At 42.0% G+C, this 24,397-nt stretch overlaps 1 protein-coding gene and 1 pseudogene across 7 annotated transcripts in view; both read right to left on the minus strand.

Annotated features, from left to right (window-relative positions):
* Positions 1 to 323: 323 nt before the first annotated feature.
* Positions 324 to 24,397, minus strand: part of PLSCR4 (phospholipid scramblase 4) — a 41,710-nt gene continuing 17,636 nt past the window's right edge. For 5 of the 7 annotated variants that reach the window (XM_036243040.1, XM_036243044.1, XM_036243043.1 and 2 more), the window contains 6 exons: positions 18,973 to 19,208; positions 16,638 to 16,680; positions 14,858 to 15,084; positions 11,667 to 11,828; positions 9,674 to 9,832; positions 7,349 to 8,797 (listed from right to left, as the gene is read on the minus strand). In XM_036243040.1, coding sequence (XP_036098933.1) covers positions 8,750 to 8,797; positions 9,674 to 9,832; positions 11,667 to 11,828; positions 14,858 to 15,084; positions 16,638 to 16,680; positions 18,973 to 19,208 — 875 coding nt within the window. In that variant the 3' untranslated portion in view covers positions 7,349 to 8,749. Of the gene's footprint in view, positions 339 to 4,002; positions 4,018 to 7,348; positions 8,798 to 9,673; positions 9,833 to 11,666; positions 11,829 to 14,857; positions 15,085 to 16,637; positions 16,681 to 18,972; positions 19,209 to 24,397 lie in introns of those variants that run through there. The other 2 variants (XR_004956812.1, XR_004956813.1) reach the window with 2 other exon arrangements.
* Positions 12,194 to 14,798, minus strand: LOC118617585 (annotated as a pseudogene).

The following is a 24,397-nucleotide window of genomic DNA, read 5'->3' on the forward strand; positions in this document are numbered from 1 at the left end:
GATTTTTTAGTTTTATTTTTTTATTGTTGTTTCCTTTATTGATTTTAGAGGGAGAGGAAGTGGGAAAGAGAGAGAGATTGAAACATCGATGAGAGAACATTGACTGGCCTCCTCCTGCATGCCCCCCACTTGGGCTCGGGCCCATAACCTGAGCATGTGCCCTGACCCGGTGCATGGGTCGACGCTCAACCACTGAGCCACACCGGCAGGACAATATCACTTACCTTTTAAAGGAGTTGCCACATTTCACTTGTAATGGATCAGAACTTTACCAAATCACCACCCAAGGAAATAGTTTGTCTATTTTAGGCTTCACTGTGAGTCAGTGAAATTAGAAGCTGCAATAATATAAAGGAGGAATGTGAGGAGAGACTTGAGTGGATAGAACATCCTCTACCGCAGTCATTCTCCACTCCTGACATTCCATGTAATGGCAGAGGCACTGGAAAACGCTCCCGGCCATTCTCCGTCCCCTCATTTATTTGTCTCAGGGGCGAGGATAATTTACAGTCTGGGAGTTTGAAAGGAGGAACAGGACATCAGTAGTTCAGTCCCGTCTTTTTGTCCCTTTGGAGAGGCAGCCTCTCTGTGGGGGGGCACACAGTGGCAGCTCCTCCATGCGGTCAGTTTCACAGGGGCAGCCTGCACCCGGGACCCCACCAGAGACCCCTCCAGCTTTCCAGCTCTGCTGGAGACAGGGAGGGGAACTCTGATTCTACAGCATTCTGTAAACCTATTGTTGGCAAAGGACGCTGCGTATCCTTAAAACAGCCTCATCAGGATAAAAATGATTTATGTTTCCCTGCTGTGTCTATCTTGGAACTGATTTCATTCACAAAGAATTCTATCAAAACACCAGCAACAGCCCGGCCAGTGTAGTTCTGTGGATTGAGCGTCATCCCATGGACTGAGAAGTCCTGGTTCGATTCCCAGTCAGGGAACATGACTGGGTTGCAGGCTCCATCCCCAGTAGGGGGCGTGCAGGAGGCAGCTGATGGATGTTTCTCTTTCACATTGATGTTTCTATCTTACTCTCCCTTCCTCTCTCTCTAAAAACCTAATAAAAACATATTAAAAACAAACAAACAAACAAAAAACCCACTAGCAATATAAACATAGTTTTCCTTTGAAAGTTACAGATCTATCAGTGAAGAAATTAGCGTGAACTCTCCCTAATTTCCATGTCCAGGCATGTCCTGTGGCCATATCTCAAACAAGGGGCATGAACACATCATAAACAGAAATACACAAGGCCATATAGAATGGGATAAACATACAAACACAGACAGGAGGGGGGTGTCTGGGGGAAAAGAAGAAACATCTATACCAAAAATAAGTTAATAAAAAGAGAGAGAAAGAGAGAAAACTAGCAATGCCCTAACTGGTAGAAAAAATACTAAGAGCAAAGTAACTCCATGTGATAAAATAGACACTGCGCATTGTCAGGAACAGTCCTCATAGCGGACTCTCACCCAACAGATCGCCGTGTCGTGTTTCTGTCATCTGTGGGCCAATGGGCAGACTAGGTCATACCTATGCAAGAGTTGCAAAAGGTGTTCAATTGTCTGTTAGCTATATTTTCCTTTCCTTACTCAGAGTAATGGCGCAAATGTGTCTTTGTTCCACTGATTCCTTTTTGAACCAACTATTACATTTCTTTTTTTTTTAATTATTGATTGATTTGAGAGAGAGTGAGAGAGAGAGAGAGAGAGAGAGATTTGTTGTTTCACTTATTTAGGCATTCATTGGGTGATCAAACCTGCAACCTTGGTGCATCAGGATGATGCTCTAGCCCACCGATCTACCCGGCCAGGGCAACAGTTACATTTCTTTGAAGTAAGAAAATCTATCAAACAATAAATAGCACTTTTACAAAACAACAAAACAAAACAAACCCTAAATGTACATATTTTAATAAAGAAATTGAACTCAGATGTGAGTGGTGACAAGATATCATCGAATAAACTATAAAGGGATGAATAAATAAAATAAACTCCTATGTTATCCGTGACACTATCACTTTAAACATTTCTGTTGTTGTTTTTGTCACATAGTAATTTAGTTTCTTCTTCATGACTAGAAGACCTCTGTGAAATTAGTGTGGTTTACTGCGGTAGATTCTGTAAGCACATGCTTACACATGAGTGAGAGCATTTTTGAAAATTTGAAACTGGGATTTCAGTTCTTTTATTGTTTAAAATTTTGATGTTATGAAGGGTGAAGCATTGAAATGTTCTGTGACTGATTCCCAGTGTAACTGGGTGCACGATCTGAGTCTCCCTGAATGTCTTCGCTTGTAGACTAGACTGCAGAGCAGACAGTTCTTCATGCTCCTTGCAACTTCAAAATCCTTCGCTCTATCCTTTAAAACTTAGAGATGAGTGCCAAGATTATTCCTGGTTGAAAAAAAATGAGCCTAGGTTACTACAAATTGCATGAGCTTGTGCTGCCCCCTGTGGTGAGCGGGCCTGGGCTGGGGCTACAAAGCTGGAGGAAAATTTTGTCATTCGAATGGCTTCCTTGCCTTTCCGCTGGGTGCCTATCCTGCAAAACCAGTTTTAAAATATTATCCAGTTTCTGGTGGTCCGTTCTTACCCGTTATAATGGAAAAAATTAAAACTCAAATAAATTATATTTAGCGACTGTTAGCTAAGACAATGTGAGCAAAAATGCTTTTTAAATTACTCAGGGAAAGGACTGTGTCTGCAATTTCCCCCAAATAGATTGATCTGAGCCTGGGATACCCGCAGAAGCAAAAGCAAGCCTCTCAGAGCGCATGCTCAGACCAGACCGCCTGCGCGCCTCGCGGGCTTCCCAGCGGAACCCTGCCCTGAGTACACCTGAGGTACACGGCCCCAGGGCACTTTGCTGCTGTCTCTCCATGTTTCTGTCAACGCACAAAGAAATCACATATCACACAGGAAGCACAGAGCATAGTGGTTTGAGGTGTAGCCTCTGGAGCCAGCTTCAAATACTGCTGTTGTGGGTCAGCCGGACGCCCCCATCTCCATTGTCTCATCTGCAAAATGCACAGTCTCTGCATCAGGGGGTGGGAGGGTGAACTGAATGAGTAATGTTTGGCATGTCTACCAGAGAGGCAGCCGGTATCCCCGCACAGGGGCGATGCTGTTTTCTGGAACCACTGCTTATTCTACACTTGAATTTAACATCTGTTTGGTGAAAAATTCAGCTAGTAAATTAGTCTGGTCACCAGCTCTTTGTATCATTCCTGGGAAATCTGGTCATTAAGAGAACGTTGTTTGAAAATGCACCCTTCCCTGGATGCAAAGGGCCCACATTTCAACCTGACAAGTTGGGCGGGGGGGCCTGCTTGTGGCCGTACAGACTCAGAGACCTAAAGTCACCCCACGGGAGGGTCTGAAATGAAAACTTTGTAACTAAAAGCAGTTTATGGTGGGTGGTCATGTCCTAGGCCGGTATCTTTCCTGAGAAAGGTCAATCTTTACCTGAATTGGGCCTGTCTGGTGTGTTTTTGCATCTAAGATCACATACCTTTGGAATGTCACATTCAGTTCCTTTTCCTGGAGTCCTCATTCCAGGTACTGCACCAGCGAGGAGACCACAGGTGTCCTCATTGTCATTGTTACCAGGTTGCTGTTGGCTGGTAACTACCTTAATCCTCACCCGAGGATATTTTTCCATTTACCTTCAGATAGAGTGGGAGGGAGGGAGAGAGAGAGAGAGGAACATCGACATGAGAGGGACACATTGACCGGTTGCCTCCTGCACGACCCTGAGCAGGGCTGGGGACAAACCACAAAGGAGGTATGTGCCCTTGACCGGAATTGAACCCATGACTCACTGGTCTGCTGGCCGACTCTCTAACTGCTGAGCCAAACTGGCCGGGGCAACATTGACACATCTCAATAGCCAAAAAGTCTTAACTTGTTTTAGCAACAACTCACAAGCCCAAGTCCCGAGTCTCCTACATTTCATCGAAGTCAGATAAGGGTGAGACTCAGGTATGACTCATCCGAAGGCTCTCCAGCTATGAACCTGGGAAACCAAACAAATGAGCTGTTTTCAAAATAAATGGTGGGACAGGCATGAACAGACATTCTCATTCCAAAGGGAGAAACAGGAAAGAAAAAAAAAAACTGACAGGTCCCAGGTAAGTCCAAGACCAAACAGGACAAACAAGATTAAACCTTAGGGCTCAAGAACAGTCTTTGCCTGCTGGGCCCACTGGGGTGGCCATGTCCCCCACAGGGCTGGGCAGAATGACCTGAGCCTCTAAGTCTGGCCCCGCGGCTGGGGCTCTGAGCCTGCGCTCTACCATACAGCCCTGTCCTTTGAAACCCAGGTAGAGGCACTGTGCTCTCTGCATCACAGTAGAGACTGAGCCACAGGACACAACCCAAGTTTTCTGTCTGCACCCTCTGGACTCGGTGGCTGCTGAAGCCCGTGCCGTAACAGGCTGGCAGAGCCGAATCTGGGTGCCGTTCGAGCATGCGTCAGAGGGCAGCACCTCCACCCTGGAGTGCCAGGCAGCATGCACGGATCCCACGGGTGCCGGCAGCCCTCTGACTGCGCTGCCCGCCAGGCCCTTGCACTGGGCCTGAGTGGCAGCTCTGCTGATCAATAAATCGCCTAGGGCCCGGCCAGTGTGGCTCAGTGGTTGAGCGTTGACCCTGCACCAAGAGGTCACCGGTTCAACTCCGGGTCAGGGCACATGCTCAGGTTGTGGGCCAAATCCCCAGTGGGGGGCATGCAGGAGGCAGCCAATTGATGTTCTCTCTCATCAATGCTTGTCTCTCTCTCCCACTCTCTCTCTAAAATCAATAAAGAAAGTAAATAACTAGCCTTGGGGTGGGGAGGCGGTTCTTCCTCCGTTGTCTTGGAGAGCAGCTCCTGGCTTCCCCTGAGAATGCTGGTCCACATCCATCTTCTTGGCCACAACCTTAGTGTTGATTTACAATATGGATAGGCCAGGAATTTTCCAAATCTCTAAATTCTGCTTCCTTTTGCTTCGCAATTCCCACCTTTCATCCATCTCTCTGCTCACATTTTACTGTAAGCCATTGGGTGGATCCAAGTAGCGCCTTCAAACCTTCGATTAGAACTTGTTTCAGCTGCCCTGGCCAGTTAAGCTCAGCGGTCAGAGCATTGGCCAGCAGGCCAGAGTCATGGGTTCGATTCCGGGCAAGGGCACGTACCTCGATCCCTGGCCCTGGTCAGGGTTGTGCGGGAGGCAACCACTCCATGTGTGTCTCTCTCTCCTTCCCTCCCACTCTGTCTGAAAATAAATGGAAAAATATCCTCAGGTGAGGATTTAAATAAATAAAAAGGGCCAATCTTAAAAAAAAAAAAAAAATCAGCTAAATACCCAGCTTCACTGCTTCCAAGTTCTACCTTCCACAAAACAATAGAAGACAAACACCATTCAGCCAGGCTCTTTTGCTGCTTTATAGCAAGGACTGCCTGCCTCCAGTTTCCAAGGGTCTGTTTCTCTTTTCCATCTTGGCTTTCATGGCCCACATTTCTACCAACATTTTGTTTGGGATGACCTTTGTAGCTCTCCCCAGAACCATCGTCCAAATTCTGTTCATGGCAATCCAGGCCTTTTCTGGAATGCACCTCAAAACCCTTGTCCCTCTGCCTGTTACCCGCCCCCACAGTTTTAGGTACTGGTTACAGCCGCACCTCCCTCCTGTCTTAATCCCTTTGGGCTGCTGTAACAAAATCCTGTGCACAGATGGCGTAGCAGCAAACCTTCATTTCTCACAGTTCTGGAAGCTGGTAAGTCCAAGATCAAGGAGCTGACACATTCCAAGGGCACTAATCCTGTTCACGAGGGCTCCACCCACATGCATAGCACTCCCCAAAGAGCCCACCTCCAAATAGCATCACACTGGGGTAGTGCATACATTTGGAGGGAATACAAACATTCAGCCTAAAGCAAGACTCAATCACAAGTCAAAAAAAATAAGAGTATTTTTTATAAGCCATATCGTATTTATTGAAAAACCAAAAACAGTATGATGAAGCACGAAAACATACAAATTTCAGAGAATACTTTTTAAAAGTAATCTGACCTACTTTACACAATGAACTGGCATTAAGAAATAGAAATTATAATACAAACTATAATATAAAAATATGAGACACATGGTTAAGGAAAGAGGGATTATAACTGTAAGAGACATGTTAATGCCACAACTTTAAACAAAAATTTTAAATGTCATACGTTAAAAATAATTTCTTCTTAGTATTATGCAGCAGGTCTTGGAATGGGATGTAGGCAAGTAAAAGTGAAAAGCTTTATATAGATACATGTCCTTAATACTATTTGTCTGATTTTCTACAGAAATGTCTGACATTATTACGAGGAAAAATATACATGTCTATAACTGCAAGTGCACTTTCAAATACAAGGTAATTAGTATTTTAGAAAGCAGCAGCTTTTACATTTTTAAAAAAGCTTAGTAGTCCTGCATAAAAATTAATGTTACAAGAAACTGAGTAGACAACTTTTGCCATGAAAAGATGAATATAATTAAAAAATGAGGCAGGCCCCACCACTGTGGCTCAGGAGATTGAGCGTCGTCCCAGGGACTGAGAGGTCCTGGTTCAATTCCCAGTCAGGGCACATGCCCAGGTTGCAGGCTCCATCCCCAGTAGGGGGCGTGCAGGAGGCAGCTGATTGATGTTTCTCTCTCATCAATGTTTCTATCTCTCTCCCTTTCTCCTTCTCTAAAAAAATCAATAAAAACATCAAAAAGAACATCGCGCCAAAGTTCTCTATCTCTGTCAATGTTCTGTATTTACTTGCCTTTGTGGAATACTATCCATTGTTTGCTATTTATTCAGCCTTCTTTTTTAAAAAAAGATTTTTATTGATTTTTAGAGAGAGAGGAAGGGAGAGGGAGAGAAAAACATCAGTGTGAGAGAGAAACAGATCAGCTGCCTCCTGTGCGCCTCCTACTGGGGATGGAGCCCACAACCCGGGCATGTGCCCTGACAAATCGAACCCGCAACCTTTCAGTGCACGGGGTGATGCCCACCCAACAGGCCACACCAGCCAGGTATTCAGCCTTCTTGTTCCAGTCTAGCAATTTCATGTGAGTCTTTAAACTCATTTTATTTTCTATTATTATTATTTTCTTTGTTTAATCCTCACTCGAGAATATTTTTCCATTGATTTTTGGACAGAGTGGAAGGGAAGGATGGGGGAAGAGAGAGAGAAACAGCGACGTGAACACATAGACTGCTTGCCTCCTGCATGACTCCAACTGGGGCTGGGGACTCAAACCTGCAACCCAGGTGCATGACCTTGACTGGGAATCAAACCTGGGACCCTTCAGTCCACAGGCCGGTGCTCTAACTGTTAAGCCAAACCGGCCAGGGATCATGTGAGTCTTTTAAAATAAGAAAAAAGTGAAGCAGTTTTCTTTCACTTCAATAAGAACTGTGGGTGAAATCCCTCATCTCAGAATAACGACATCTAACAACACTCAGCTCGCTTGGTTTAACAAGGAGCAGAAGACACATTGCAGTCTACGTACGGGCTCTGTTAAAACACAGTCCGTGTCCAGATGGGACGCTCAGATGTAACAGAAGCAGGTGGATTTAGCAGAGTGCAGTCACTAATATACTATGCTGTTACTTGGTTCCTACAAACAAGTGCAATTTACACCTTAACTACATGGATTGTATATAATCTGTACTGACCTTATATAATCTGTAGAATGTTTACTGTTTTATTATCTTTGCATAGATACAGATTTATCTATTACTTAAAAAGCCACAATGCAATAGTAAGCGGCGTCAGAATTTGTAGTTCTTGCTTTTACAAAGTGCTACACAGACTGTCACATTTCAAAATTTGACAACAAAACTCCAGCTCTTGCCATTAAAACAGCAGAATGATGATCAGCGATCTTCTTGAAAGAAAAGAAGTGATCAGCTCCATGTTCCATCAAAGGAGATTCAAAGGTTCAATGGGCAATCTTAGAGATTTGGCCGCAAATATTTTATACATAAGGCAGCCGTGACCAAGAGAGATTAAATGCATTAAATGCAAGCTCTTTAGGAGGGCACTGATGTGTCTGAGTTGCTAAGAGACCTAGAGTGGCTGTGGCCCTGGTCACCTTTTTTTCCTGACAGTCTGACCTTGACTTCACATATAAGGCATCTCCTGATTGTCCATGCTAGCAGCAACAGGCATGGAAAATATAAACCTTATGATAAAAATTAAAAAAAAAATTATTTTATAATAAAATCAAGTTTGCCTTTGAAACTTTAATAAATTTTTCAAAATGAGGCTTTGATACGTGTGCACAAGTAAAATGTTCCTTGTACAATAAAATATAATGTTTCTGTCTGCCTTCCTTTTTGTTTTTAAAGATGAAGAGTATGACTCTTTTCCCCTGGAATGAAATCTGTCTTTGGTCAGAGGTGGTTGGACATTCCCTGTGCTCTGGGACTCCTCCCCCGTCTCACAGGCAGTGTTTTCCAGCTCCTCATGTCTGTACTTACTTGGTTAATGACTCACAGCTTTTTCAGGATGAACTCTTATTCTACCGGCAGACAATGAGACACATACTCACTGCAACGCACATCAGGCTGTGCTCTTACAGTCTGAGGCCACCCGTCAAAGCCAACACCAAATAAACATGATCTGCACGAGCAGAGAAATGTATCTGCAGACAACTGAGGGTGACTGTGAACCAATCCAGCTTTCCTAAACTTTTTTTTAAAACCATAATTGCTGATTTGCTGTGTCCCTCTATCTTGATGAACGTGATGGTGGAGATCTCTCAAAATACATGAAGTCCTGAAATTGGAAAAAGAATTTATTTATTTATACACACACACACACACACACACAGAATTATATGTATATAAATAGATAAATAATTTTATATAATGCATAAAATATTTCCTTTATAATTTATCTGACAATCCTCCCATAACAGTTAAGCAATAAATCTAATAAATATTTATAAAGAGGACCTAATATAACAAACAGCACTGACAAAATTAAGACTGGTGGTAGCCAATATGTTTTCTATCTGGGATACTAATTAACTGAACTTTTATTGTTAAAAGGAACAAAAATCTCATAATCAATATTAAATAAGTTAAATATACCAATTACAATATGTCAGTGAGGATCTTAGGGTAAATATTATCATTTTCATGTCTATGCTTTACTCATGACTATTGAGCACTAATTAGCCAGAAATACAGCAAGGGGGTTGCACCTAGAAATCTAAGGGTGGTGTAAAACCAAGCACCGTACTGACAGAGAAGCAGTAAGTGGAGGAAAGGGCATCAGCTTCAGAGTCATTTCATTTCATTTCATTAAGAAGTCAGAGGAACAGGCTTTCATTAGTGGCAAAAATAATCAATAGCATGTAGTGATGACCCCATCGGATACTTCATATCTTCCAAGCACTCTCCTGCCCCTTAATTCATGTGGTAGTTCCTATGCATAACACTGAATATATAAGTATTTTTATCTCCAGTTTACAGATGAGGAGAATGAGGCTTTCAAGCACTAAACACTTTCAAAACATGTAACTAGGAAGTGGTAGGGTCAGGATCCGGTCTCGTTTCAAAGCTATCATCTTTCTACTACAAAGCTATCATCTTTCTGCTTCTCGTCAGAAATAATTCCCTCAAGAGAACACTGAAGCGGAAGGCTTACGAGGAGGAAGCACGCTCCGAAGATCATAGCTTTCATCCTCACGTCCAAGTCCAAGGGGAAGGAGATGTCGAAGTGGTCCGCGTCGCCCATGGCGGACATCAGCCCGTTCCACTTGCGCACAATGCTGCCGATGCTGGGCACACCGTCCAGGGATTTGACCTAGGAAGACCAGACTTTGACTTCATGATAACCAAATAATGTTATAAAGCATGTTGTATCCTTCTATTTAGAAGCAGTGTCACTGAGCACAAATACAGTGCAGGGAATGAATAAATATATTAATAAATGACATAATTTCAAATAGGGAATTATGGCCAAGAAGGATTAAGTGTCCTGCCATTGGTTAACGGGCCAGAATACTATGTATCATCTTCATCCTCAGATGCGTTATTAGGGAGGTATGATTGGAACTGATTTTGAAGTTCTCCTCCATCTAGCAAAGGGTGGGACTGGGGGGGATTGGAAGGGAATTGCTCCCGGTGCAGGGAAACACACGAGCATCCGCGATGAGGCACAGTCCTGTGCACTTCACAAATTCCATATAATCATTTCGCCTCTCGTGGGCCAAACCAACCATCCGTGTCTTCTTAAATTGTGCCAGGACTCCAAATGACTTCAGCTTCTGAAAGGGGGACCCTGGCACTTGCCAGAAGGAAAACCCTCAGAGACTGACTTTTGGTGATCCGAATGATCCCACACAGCCTGCCCCTGAAGTTTGGCTTATCTATATTTCCTATCTCGCTACATGGTCTTTTAAAAAATAGGCAATGCTTGATGACATGGTGACGTAAACTGAGTTTTATTGGGTGTCGTGGACAACACCGGGAAGAGTGATTATAGATGCTGAGTCTTTCAAGGCAATCAGAAAAGACTCTAAGAAGCCCAGGAAATATTTCTAGGAATCTCCTTTGTGAAATTCACAGGATTATATGCAATCATTTTGTATCCACTGAGATAAAGGCAAAACAAGAGGATTTTTCTTTTTTTCTGAGAAAATGTTATAACCCAAGAGCTTTATGCATGTTATCAGCATTGTCCTATTGCCTGAGGATAAAGACTTCCAACTTGCAAATAAGTGGCGTGCATGACCTATGTGTTCTGTGATAAGGTGGGCACTTTCATTACTCAGGACGTGTTTTCTGAGCCTGGACATCTTTGGTAAAAACAATTAATTAAATACAACCAAGAATAAAACAAATAGATTTATGTCAGGCTACTTACTCTCAGGATTGATGTTTTAATAGTTTCTCTTATCTTTACCAAACACTAAAATCGTTTTTATTTCTTCAGTATTTAAAAGACAATTTTCCTTTCCTTATTGGTTTTAGAGAGAGAGGAGGGGAGAGGAAAATAAATATAGAAACATCAATGAGAAAGTACATCGACTGGCCGCCTCCTGCATGTGCCCTATAGGGGATTTGGCCCACAACCTGGGCATGTGCCCTGACTGGGAATCAAACCGGTACCTCCTGATGCATGGGTCGATGCTCAACCACTGAGCCACACCGGCCGGGCTAAAATCACTTTTAAAAAGTTCACATTTTGGCCCTGGCCGGTTTGGCTCAGCGGTTAGAGCGTCGGCCTGCGGTCCAGAGAGACCCAGGTTCGGTTTCCGCTAAGGGCATGTACTTCGGTTGCAGTTTGTCCCCGGCCCTGGTTGGTCGTGCGGGTGGCAGCCACTCGATGTGTCCCTTCACGTCGATGTTTCTCTCTCTCTCTCCCTTCCTCTCTCTCCCTCCCACTCTATCTGTATAAAAAATGGAAAAATGTCCTTGGGTGAGGATAAAAAAAAAAAAAGAAAAAAAAAAAGTTCACATTTTGAAAAACATTAAGCACTCCACTAACAATCATTTGAAACTCATATAATGTCAACCAGTTCACTCCTCAGACGAATTTACTGATTCACATGAAAAGTAATCTAAAACCGAATCATTCTGAAGTCTTAGTACACATGGATAAAAATGGAAGCCACATTATGTTTACGTTTGTCTACCTCAAACACAGAATCGGAGCCACAGCCGTAGGTTGAGCACGGCCCACGGATACGCAGCACAGTCTCTCTCTTCTCGTTTTGGATGCTGTACACCGCCCGGCACAGGTTCCAATGGTCCATGACGAAGCCCATGGTGACACCAGGAGGGCACTGCACCTCGAGCTGTAATGAAGCAGTGATGGAGGGATGATGGTGTATATGTGCACACACACACACACACACACACACAACCCAGGTGTGCTCTTGATCCATCCGAGACTGGGGAACTCCTAGGAAAGTCTTCCATTACACCCGGGCTATTTCTTAGGTTTGTATTTCAGTGAACGGCCTTGAGAGTCAAGGTCAAACTTCCCTTTGAAACATAGTTACTATTTATTGTTGTTTGTTTTACTTTGTAAGACTTTTATTAACAGTGAACCCAGGATCAGTATTCCTACACTGGAAACAATAGGAAGCTGAAGTAGCAAAGGAGAAACAGTAGGGATCATATATGAATAGACAAAATCCCTTAAGTTTTCCTATTGCCTTTATACATCAATGTGCAATATTTGAGCATAACTGAATTCCTCATTAAGTGAACATTTTGCATACGCTGCCTTCTCTTTATCTTCCTGCGCCTTTATCTTTTGTTTGACTTTCAGCAGTTCTGCCTGGATAGCTTTGTCTTCTGGTGCTATCTCCTGAGCTTTCTTAAGATCAGCCAATGCTTGGTCATATTTTTCAATCCTTGCCACCCTTGAGCTCTATGGTATAGTGCTTTGGTACTTGATGGATCTATTTCAAGATCCTCCAAACAACTGTCAGCTGCTCCCTGCCAATTTGCATCTTCAGTTTGCAAGCACCAATGTTCAGCATGCAGCTTAAAGCTACAGGCTGCAGCTTCGATCTGTCTGCTTTCTCAATAACAGCTTTTGAACCTTCCACATATCTTAAAACCTTTGCATATTTTTTAATGGCCATCTCCCAGTTCTGGGATTTGAAAAAAGTATTTTCAATGTTTTTTAAGTCTTCTGTTATTAATAATATTTTATCTACATCTCAGCGAAATCTGGATGACTGTCACCAGAACCATTTTTTTGGGAATATTCCCCAATCACCCCCTTCTTTCAATTCTCCACATTCTGCAATAACACACAATTTGGCAGGTTTTCCACCTTTCACTTCTACATTTTCCAGAATTCTTGCCACACCCATTCCTTTAATTACTTGGCCAAATACCACATGTTTCCCATCCAAATGAGGAGTTGGAACTGTTGTGATAAAGAACTGAGAACCATTTGTATTGCAGTCAGCATTTGCCATGCTCAATAAACCCTCCCGGTCGTGCTTATAAGAGAAATTTTCATCTTCAAACTTTTCACCATAAATACTTTCTCCACCTGTACCATTCTGATTTGAGAAGTCTCCACCCTGAAGCATAATTTTTTAAATAATTCGATGGAACGGGCATTCTTTGAAATGGAGAGGTTTCCCAGTGGTTGGCCCAATGCCTTTTTCTTCTGTACACAGTGCACAAAAATTTTCTGCAGTTTTGGGTACAATATCTGCAAACAATTCTAAGACAATTTGACCAACTCGCTCGCCTCCGAGGTCCATGTCAAAGAAGACTCAGGGGTTACTGGGGTTGAAGGGCTTAGCCTTGGGGGAAGGGTACGACGTTTTTACTTGCAGACACCTTAGGAAGGGGATTTGGAGCACCTCGTGACTGCAGAAACCTGAGAGCCTGTTGTTTTTTTTAATAAAAAATTTTTTTCTTTATTGATTTTAGAGAGAGGAAGGGAGAGAGAGATAGAAACATCGATGAGAGAGAACACTAACTGGCCGCCTCCTGCATGTCCCCCACTGGAGATCGGGCCCACACCTGGGCATGTGCCCCAACAGGGAATTGAACCGGTGACCTTTTGGTACATGGGTTGATGCTCAACCCCTGAGCCACGCCGGCCAGGCAAAGTTACTACTTGTTGTATAATGGCCAGGTCTCCAAGCTCTGTGTCCTCGGCTGTGTATGTGGCTGCCCTGGTGGGTATGGTTCCATGGTTAGAGCGCTGACCCGTGGAAAGAGGACCTTGGGTTCAATTGCCGATCAAGAGCATGTACCTAGGTTGCAGGTTCGATCCCTGGCCCTGGCCGGGGCACATGCTGGAGACAACCAATCAATGTGTCTCTCTCACATCGATGATTCTCTCTCTCCCCCCCTCCTTCCCTCCCAATTCTCTCTAAAAATCAATGAAAAAAAATATCCTTGAGTGAGGATTAAAAAACAACAACAAGCAATCCAATTAAAAAATGGGCAAAAGATCTGAATAGACATTTCTCCAAAGAGGACATGCAGATGCCCAACAGACATATGAAAGTATGCTCAAGGTCACTAATCATCAGAGAGATGCAAATTAAAACCATGATGAGGTATCCCCTCATACCTGTCAGAAGAGCTATCATCAATAAATCAATAAACAAGTGTTGGCAAGAACATGGAGAAAAGGGAACCCTTGTGCCCTGCTGGTGGGCATGCAGACTGGTACAGCCTCTGGGAAAAGCAGTATGGAGTTACTTCAAAAACTAAAGATGGAACTGCCTTATGACCCAGTGATACCTCTCCTGGGAATTTATCTGAAGAAACCCAAAACACGAGTTCAAAAGAATATATGCACCTCTATGTTCAACGCTTTTTTTTTTTTTTTTTTTAAATAATAGCCAAGGTTTGGAAGCAGCCCCAGTGTCCATCAGTAGACAAGTGGATAAAAAAGCAGGAGATGTGGTTATAAAAGAGTTTTTTGTGTGGCAATAAAACTACTGTTTGAATCGTGGTGGGGGATACAGGAATCTACCTAGCTCATAGAACTGCAGAGAACTAAACACACACACATCAAACCGGAGAAATTACATTTAGCATAACTTCTCTGGGGACATGTAGATAAATGTGTGTGACGCCTATTCTAGTTGATGGGTCAACTTCTAATTCTGAAGACACAACTCAGAATTGTGGTCACTGAACCAATACTTTGGCTTGACCCACCCACTAGCACTCAAGAGCATGACCCCCCAAGGAAAAGCCCCCCGGAATTTTCCACAGGTGGGGCCACGTGGCTTCCTCCCTCCTCACTGTCCCGTTGTGTTCTGACTGGCGGGCATGTAAACCCTCCTGGGAGGGCTGATCAGCAGGAAACAAGGATTAGATCCCGTTCTCTGACCTCCTGCCGGGTGGAGGGGCAACAGAAGCAGCAGCAGGTGCATCGGAAAGGTCTCTGCATTGTCATGATCTCTCGGCCCATCGCGTCAGTGACGCGGAGGACGAAGGGCCTCAGGGTTCGGTAAGCATTCCTGGTAAAGTCGTCTGTGTCTTCATTTACCACGTAAACCATCTGGCCCAGGTTGTTCTTGATATCGTATTTATTATTCGCTTCAAATCTTGTCATCACTAAAAAATTAAATGAGAAAACCATCTTAAGTTAGAAGTCGTTAAAGAAGGTCTAAAAGGGGGAATATGAGGTATAAACCTCCAATTACTAAACACAAAAGAAGTCATGAGGACGTACTATACCGCACAGGGACTAGTCAATGACATGGTAATAACTTGTGGTGGCAGAAGGTATCCAGACTTATTCTAGTGATCACATTATAAGGAGTGTAAATGTTGAATCACTAGGTTTTACGGTTGAAACTAATATAATATAGTATGTCAACTATACTTTAATAAAACAATAAAAAATAAGTCCTTTTGCCCAGCTGGTGTGGCTCGGTGGATTGAGCATTGTCCCATGCACCAAGAGGTCCCAGGTTCCATCCCCAGTCAGGGCACATGCCAGGGTTGCAGGCTTGATCCCCAGTAGGGGCCGTGCAGAAGGCAGCTGACTGATGTTTCTTTCTCATAGATATTTCTATATCTCTCTCCCATCCTCTCTGTCTAAAATCAATAAAAACATATTTTAAAATAAGTCCTTTTAGGGGCTTAAGGCAAAACACCTTTTATATAATTTCAGGTAAATTATATATAATTGACTAGAATAGTAACATCTTTTGTACACTTTATAAGTATTTAAGTTTAAAAATTTAGCCCTGGCCAGTTTGGCTCAGTGGTTAGAGTGTTGGCAGCAAACTGAAGGGTTGTGGGTTCAATTCCTGGTCCAGGGCACGTACCTGCTCATGATGTTTCTTGCTCTCTCTCTCTCTCCCCCTCCCTCCCTTCCAATATATCTAAAAATCAATGAAAAAAAAAAAAATCCTCGGGTGAGGATTAACAAAAAAAAAAAAATTAAATCATTTCTTTTAAGAAGTTTAGTGTAAAATGATTTTATAACTTTTCCAAATAAAAGACAAGATTGAAACAATATTCCTAGAGTACCTGAATTCAGAAAACAATTACATTACCATATAAATGAATTTATATATCAGACCATAAATCAATCAGCTCATGAAATATGCAGTGATGACTCGGGTCAATACTAATTGCAAATAAGAAAATGAACCAAGAAAAGTCAAAGGCCCCATGTGATGGTCACAGGACTGTGTAGATTAGGGACAGTGAGGGTCAGTAATCTGTGAGGATGGACCGAGAACAAACAGGCACTACACACTGTGACTTCTTCCCACTTCCAAAACAAGGGCACTGGGATAGAACTCAGCTGGTTTGCAGCTCTGCCCCTCGAGGAGGGTACCCCTGGCTAACTAATTTAGACTCTGGCTCCTCCCTTTTCTCATCCATGCGAAGTTCACACAGAGGACCTGGGATGGCAAAGGGTAGGGCAGTTGTCCAGATAAATGAAAATCTTTGTTAGGTCTAAGAGCTTCCATATGATGTACAAATAGATAAAGTTATACCAAAGATCCCCCTTTATTACTTTCCTGAATAGAGGACATCCTTTTTTCTTTGAATCACTAAAAAGTGATCGATACAAACAAGGGACTAGACATTGGATAATGTGAATTTCCACCTGGTTCAAATGCTGCTGAACACTACTGAATTATACGTACTTTCCAGAGGTTCAAAATGCTGAAGAACATGTATGTTGTCCAACTGTGGGGATAGAACAAAGCAATTAGGAGAGATAGAAATAACAGAATTCAATCAAGTCAGCATTAGAAAGAAACTGATGAAATAAGTATTAAAATGTATCAATTAATACCAAACTATCTTTTTGGAATAAAACAACTTTGATCAAGTGGAATTAGCCTGTCTGCGCCTGATTAGATGGTTATTGGTAGAGGGGTGAGACAGGAAAAACATTTTTCTCCAGTTCCACTGCAAAAGAGTAAAACATCTGTCTATAATACCAGAACTTCACCTCTCACCACAGAAACGGCATTAGAAAGAGCTGGGTTGGCGCAGCTTGTCCCTAGCTCAGTTCCCACTCACTGATGTGTCGCTCACAGACTGGAGATGCTCGGGAAGTTCAGGACGTTTTAACAAGGACCAGCCATAGAGAAAGCGAGGCTGGACTCCACTCCACACAGGAGTGTCCAAGTTTGTATCATTTCTCAGTACTTCGCAGAGATGAACATACTGATGTGTGGTCACTAGAGCTACTCCGTACCAAGACCTTCCCTTTAACAATGGGAGGGGCAGGGAGGGCAGGAAGCATGTGACCAGGATGAGGGCAAAGGGGAGAAAACTTTCTGGGGGGGGGGGTCCCTTCAAAGGGAGGTTGGGAATATCATGAAATGAACTTCTAACTTTACTTAGGCATCACTCTAGAGAGAGGCAGTTTAATGGGCCCATTATTTGTTACACATCAGAACGTGCTATCAGAAGAGAAAAAACCTCCTGATCATATCTATACAGTTTTAGGTAATATAGGTCATTCCTAATCCCTAAGCCTAGAACACTGCCTGAAGCTAAATCCACACAGCTATCAGCTGTTGAGAGGACCCTGTGTGCCAAACATATCAGGCACAATGCAAACCTTATTCAAGGTTGTACAGTCAGAGGGAGAAGGGCTAGAATGAAGAACCAGGTTTGTCTGGCTCCAAACCTGTTTCCTTTCCTTTTCTTTCTTTCTTTGTTTTCTTTTTTTAACTCAAAATATTTCTGAAAGGGAAAACAGAATTCATGAAATATGTTAATAAGTTAGTTCAAGTAAATGAAGGAATTGAGAAGCTGTTTATTTGAATGAACAATATTTAAGCTATACATTTTCGAAAGAGAAATGATTCAGATCTTAGATCTCTAATGTCAATTTCAGTTAATTACTGAGTATAAAAAGATTTTGTAGACTTGATTAACTTATAACCCTTTTATAAGCTTCTAAGATAACATAGGGGTTTACTCTAGCACTTTACCCGAATGACTGGCTTTGCATTGGTCATTATTTTGCCCAAACAACAATTTAACAAAAAATTTGGCTCACGTAAAACCCAAAGTTTCCTGATCCAACTGTGCTGACTTGCAAGGATCAAAACTGTTACATTGTACCAGTGGTTTTCAATGCAGGGGATTAGCAGGGTCTCTATCATCATATAGACCCGAAAAGAGAACAATCATCTTCAAGGAATATCTGGCTGACTCTATGGGAAGACACGTATTGAATTGGCAAGTCAGGTACTTGTAAGGTATTTCCCAACACTTCCTTTTTTCAAAAGGGAAACATGACAGTAGTTTCTAAGGGCTCTCCAGTACTATCTTTATCTTATTTTCATTAATCAATCTTTCTGAGCTTCTGACATGGGTTTTGAAACATACCATTTGGTATACCAAGCTGGAATACTGACATTTCTGATCTGGATGTCCCAGTAACTTCAGAATGCCTACATAGATCTAAATTAGGGAGTCCCTGTGCTATAGGAAGGGGTTCTCTGGAATTTGGCGTGAAGCGGTATCTTTGGTAGGTTTCCTATTCTTGTTTACATTGCACGTTGTGGGGGGGACAGGTGTGGCTGATGAAAACGATGGGTGGCGAGAAAAGGCAGTGGGAAAGGCACACAGTGATTTACTGTCTGCTGTTCTGTTCTTTGTCATGTTGCTTTTCCTCATGCTAACTCTACTTTTAAGCAAATGGCACCCTGATAGCATCTTGGATAGTTTTTCTTATACTGGTAATCCTATTTTTAAACTGCCTTCAACAGGCCATCATGAGCGTCTTAAAATTCAATAATATCCTTTACAAAAACCATACTCATTCCACCTACTACACGCCTATGCCCTCTGATCTCCGTCCTCGTGTCTACAGTTAGTTCCATCCCTCTGACAGTCTCACAGAGCAGCATCTGTCATTGCTGACCCATCACTTCATCCCCTCGGTTCAGCCTTCTGTCTCGTGGGATCCTCGGTCACACTTCATTAGGAAATAGAAACTGGATTTGAGTGACGTACCTGGGTCAGGTATTCCAGACCAGGAGGGCAGTTGGGCGCAGGCGTAGGCCCTGGCATCCATGTTATTGGAGCTGACTGACTGGACACTGGATATCTGCCAGGTTGGTACTGGACAGGGTGGGTGCCCCCAGTTGGGGGGCAGTAGGGGAAGGTAGTGGGCTGCTGTGGACCATAATATCCCATAGGCAAGCCTCCTGGGGTGCCTGCAGGTGGAGGAACAGCTGCTCCAGGGGGTCCTGTGTTCAAAAACAAATGAAAGTATTATATATCAGCAACACTGCAATGTACTGGAAGTTAGCATGACTTTCTACGTGAAGATGATATGGATCACATGACATCCACCAAGAAATAAGATGTTCCAATTTCTGAGTGTACCATGTACCAACACAGTACTAACAGTACTGCACACCAATTCATTCAGTCCTCTTAAACTTTATAACCATTCCCATTTCATGGGTGTAGAAATAAGGCTGACACAAGAAGTAATGTGATAAACTCTGTGCATTAAGGTTGTTCCTCTTTTGAGGAAATAATATACCTATTTCATTAGGTTGTAGTGGGATTACAACAAGGCTAGCACTTTATTAACCCTGAAAATGTCTGTTCAATGCAATGGTAGTAAGGTCTACTTAACTTTATTTTATTTTTCTTTGTTCATGTTAGAGAGAGAGGAAGGGACAGGGAGAGAGAAACATTGATGAGAGAAAACACCAACTGGCTGCCTCCTGCATGCCCCCTACTGGAATCGGGCCCACAACCTGGGCATGTGCCTTGACCAGGAATCGAACCGGCGACCTCTTGGTGCCTGGGTCGATGCTCAACCACTGAGCCATACCAGCTGGGCCTGTCTCTTCTCTTTCTTAATAGTATTCTTTGACACACACAAGTTTTTAATTATTATTATTTTTTTTAATCCTCACCCGAGGACATTTTTCCATTTGTTGTTCAGATAGAGTGGAAGGGAGGGAGGAGGGAGGGAGGGAGGGAGAGAGAGAGAGAGAGAGAGATGTGAAAGGGACACATCGAGTGGTTGCCACCCACATGACCCAACCATGGCCGGGGACAAACTGCAACCGAGGTACGTGCCCTTAGTGGGAACTGAACCTGGGTCTCTCTGGACCGCAGGCCGACGCTCTAACCGCTGAGCCAAACCGGCCAGGGCACAAGTTTTTAATTTTTATGAAATTCAATTTATTTTTCTTTGGTTGCTTGTGCTTTTATGTCTCACATCTAAGAAATTGTTACTTAGTCCAAGGTTATGAATAATTATACTTATATTTTATTCTTAAAGTTTTATAGTTATCATTCTTACATGTAGTTTTTTTATTCCTTTTTAGTTTTCTTGGTTGTGTGTGTGTGTGTGTGTGTGTGCACAGTGTGATATAGGGGTTCAAATTCATTCTTCTGTGGATTGATATTCAGTGACCTTAGTACTATTTGTTGAAAAGATGATTCTTTCCCCAAGGAAATGTTTTGGCAACTTTGTTAAAACTCAGTTGGTCACAGATGTCTGGGTTTGTTTCTGGATTTTAATTCTGTTCTATTGGTCTACATGCCAGTCCTCATGCAGTACTGTGTGGTCCTGACTACTGTAGCTTTGTAGTAAGTTTGCAAATTGGGAAGCATGACTCCTCCAAATTTTCCCCCTCCAAGATTGGGCTATTCTGAGTTTCTGAGTGCTTTGTATTTCCATATTTGAAAATTAGCTTGCCAATTTCTTCAAAAAAAGACTACTGAGAAATTATTAAGAATTGTGTTAAAATTGTAGATCAATTTGGAGGGTGTTGCCATTTAACAGTATTTACTTTTCTAATCTATGACTATGGGATATCTTTCCATTTATTTGTCTTCTTTAGTTTTAATAATAATTTGTCTTCAGTGTACAAATCTTACACTTCTCTTATTATGTGTATTTGAAGTATCTTATTTCTGATGTTATTATATGTAGAATTGTACTATTACTTTCTTTTGGCTTGTTCATTGCTCATACATTGATATACCAGTGGATTTTTGTATATCGATCGTGTACCCTACTACACTACTGAACTCGTCTATTAGTGCTATGTGTGTATGCATGTGTATTTCTTAGGATTTTCTGTATAAAAGATCATGTCATTTGCAAATAGAGATAGTTTTGCTCCTATATTTCCAACCTGGATAACTTTATTTCATTTTCTTGCTTAATTACCCTGGCTAGAACCTCTAGTACAATGTTGAATAGAAGTGGCATGAGGAGTCATCCTCTATTGTTCTTGACTGTAGGGCAAACAGGTTCTACTTTTACTAAGTATGTCAGCTGTTCAATTTTCATAGATGCCTTTAAAAAAAATTTTTTTAAATCTTTATTGTTGAATGTATTATAGATGTTCCTCATTTTTCCCCCATTGACCCCCTCCCGCATTTTCCCACACTATTGTCATAGATGCCTTTTATCAGATTGGGAAAGTTCTTTCTTATTCCCAGTTTGTTGAGTGTTTTTACTATGAAGGATGTTTCATTTGGTCGAATGCCTTTTCTGTGTCCATTGAGTGATCAAGTGGTTTTTGTCCTATAGTGTGTGTGTGTATATATATATACACACACACACACACACACACATACACCCCAATACATATATATGCCTCACCTAATTTTTGTTTTAAAAATTGTATTTCTTGAGATAGCAAAGGTGATTATTATATTTTAGGTGTAGAACTTTATAAACATCTGTATGCTCAATTGTGTGCTCACTACCCAAAGACTAGTCTCCTTCTGTCACCATATATGTGACCCCAGTTCCCCTCTTCATCCTCCCGCTACCCACTTTCCCCTCTTGTAACCACCGAAATCTGTGTCTATGAGTCTATTTGTTTTGTTTATTTGTTGTTTTTTATTTTAGATCCCACATATGAGTGAAATCATATGGTTCTTGTCATTTTGTGTCTGCCTTATTGCACTTTACAGAAATTAAATTTCATATGACAAACTCTTGGGGTTAACCTCATTTGGTCATGGTGTACAGCCCTTATTATATGTTGCTGCATTTGGTTTGCAAGTATTTTGTTCAGCATTTTTACATCTATATTTATAAGGGATATTGGTCTATAGTTTTCATCACTTGTGATGTCTTTGATTTTGCTAATAGGGTAATACTTGCTTCATAGAACAAGTGGGATGAGTGGGAACATATTCACTATCACTGCACCACCCCCCCCCCCCTTTTTCTGAAATGTTTGCAAAAGATTGGTATTAAAATCTTTATTGAACATTGAGTAGAATTACCTAAGGAGGCCATCTGGGCCTTGGATTTACTTAGTCAGAAATTTTGAATGACTAATTCAGTCTCTTCAGTTGTTATCAGGTTTCTACTTCCTCTTGCATCAGTTTCAGTTGTTAGTGTCTTTCTAGGACTTTGTCTGTCTCATCTAGGTTTTCTAATTTGTTGGCAGACACCTGTTCATAGTATCCCCTCACAGTACTCTTAATTTATGTAAGGTTGTTAGCAATGTTCCCATATTCATTCGTATTTTAATAATTTGTTATTTTCTTGGTTTTGTCAAGTTTGTCTATTATTTTTCTTTCCTCTACTTCTGTTCTAATCTTTAAGATTTCCTCCTGCTTGCTTCGGGTCTGGTTTGTTTATTTATTTATTTTTTTGTGGTATGTGCCCCTAGCGGGAATCGAACCTGGGACTCTCTGGTCTGCAGGCCAACACTGAGCCAAACCGGCTGGGGCGGGTCTGGTTTATTTCTAAGGTGCACAGTTGGGTTACTTATTTGAGATTCCTTATTGTTTAACGTACATGTTCACAGCTATGAATTCCCTTCTAGGTGCTATTTTAACTGCGTCCTGTACGCTTTGGTATGCTGTGTTTCTGTTTTTTTTCATTTCAAAGTGGTTTCTAAATTTTTTTTGTGATTTCTTTTTGCCTCTTTGATTATTTATGAGTGTGCTGTTTAATTTCCTCATATTTTTGATTCTCCAAATTTCATTCTAATTTTTTAATTCATTTCTAATTTAGTTTCATTGAGGGAGAATATACTTTGCATCATTTCAATTTTTATAATTTATTGCGACTTGTTTTACGGCCTAACTAGGAGGTATAGCCTAGAGAATGTCCTACGTACATTTGAGAAAAATGTGTGTCTGCTATTGTTAGGTAGTGTTGCATGCATGCCTGTTTTGTCTAGGTTGTTTTATAGTGTTGTTTACAGCTTTTTTTTTAATCCTCATTTTTCCATTTTTTGTTCAGATAGAGTGGGAGGGAGAGAGAGAAACATCGACATGAAAGGGATACATAGGGTGGCTGTCTCCCACATGACCCAACCAGGACCGGGGACAAACTGTAACCGAGGTACATGCCCTTAGTAGGAACTGAATCTGGGTCTCTCTGGATCACAGGCTGACACTCTAACCACTGAGCCAAACTGGCCAGGGCTTGTTTATGGCTTTTATTTCCTTTTAGATCATCTGCTTCGTTGTTCTACCCATCATTGTAAGTAGGGAATTACAGTTCCCAACTATTATTTATTGAATTTCTATACCACCCTTTATTTCTTTCTGTTTTTGCTTCATGTATTTCGGATCTCTGTTTTCAGGTGCATATGTATTCTTGATGGGTTGACAGTTTCATTATTATAAAATTCTTTTATTCCAATTAACAATCTTTTTTATCCTCACCTGAGGATATGTTTATTGACTTTAGAGAAGAGAGCAAGGGAGAGAGAGAGAGAAGAAGAGAGAGAGAGAGAGAAGAGAGGGAGAGGGGTGGGGGAGAGAGAGAGAGAGAGAGAGAGAGAGAGAAGAGAGAAGAGAGAAGAGAGAAGAGAGAAATATTGATGTAGAGAAAAACATCTATCGGTTGCCTCCTGCAAGCACCCTGACTGGGGATGAAACTCACAACCTAGGTATGTGCCCTGACCAGGAATCAAACCCACAACCTTTTGGGGTATGGGTGATGCTCCAACCAAGCCACTTGGCTGGGGTTCTAGTAACAATTTCTGTCTTAAATTATATTTTGTCTAATATAAATATAGTGAATTCTTTAATTCTTATCAACAACTAAGTTTGGGAAACATTATTATATACAATGTTTTACAAACTAGATACATTTGTGGGGTTTGAAATCAATTTAATATTTCACTCCATTGATTAGCCCATGTCGCCCTTCAGAACAGAAGGGCTCTTGACCTCCCGACAGAGAGTGGTACCTGTTCCTACCTGCAGGAAGAATGTTGCCTTCACATCAGTAAGTCAGGGCAGGTACCAGAGCCTACAAGGTACCCTTGAGGGCAAGCAGCATGCAGACTGCTGGGGACTCGCTGGAGTACCAAACCCTGCCCCCCCTTCCCTTTGCTACGCCCATAATTATCTTCATGCTGCTGCTAACATTTGGCCCATGTTACTCCATTTATTCCACAAATTCACCACTTCTCACATAGCCGCC

This window comes from Molossus molossus, unplaced genomic scaffold (genome assembly GCF_014108415.1).
Source record: "Molossus molossus isolate mMolMol1 unplaced genomic scaffold, mMolMol1.p scaffold_m16_p_5, whole genome shotgun sequence".
Classification (NCBI taxonomy): Eukaryota; Metazoa; Chordata; class Mammalia; order Chiroptera; family Molossidae; genus Molossus; species Molossus molossus.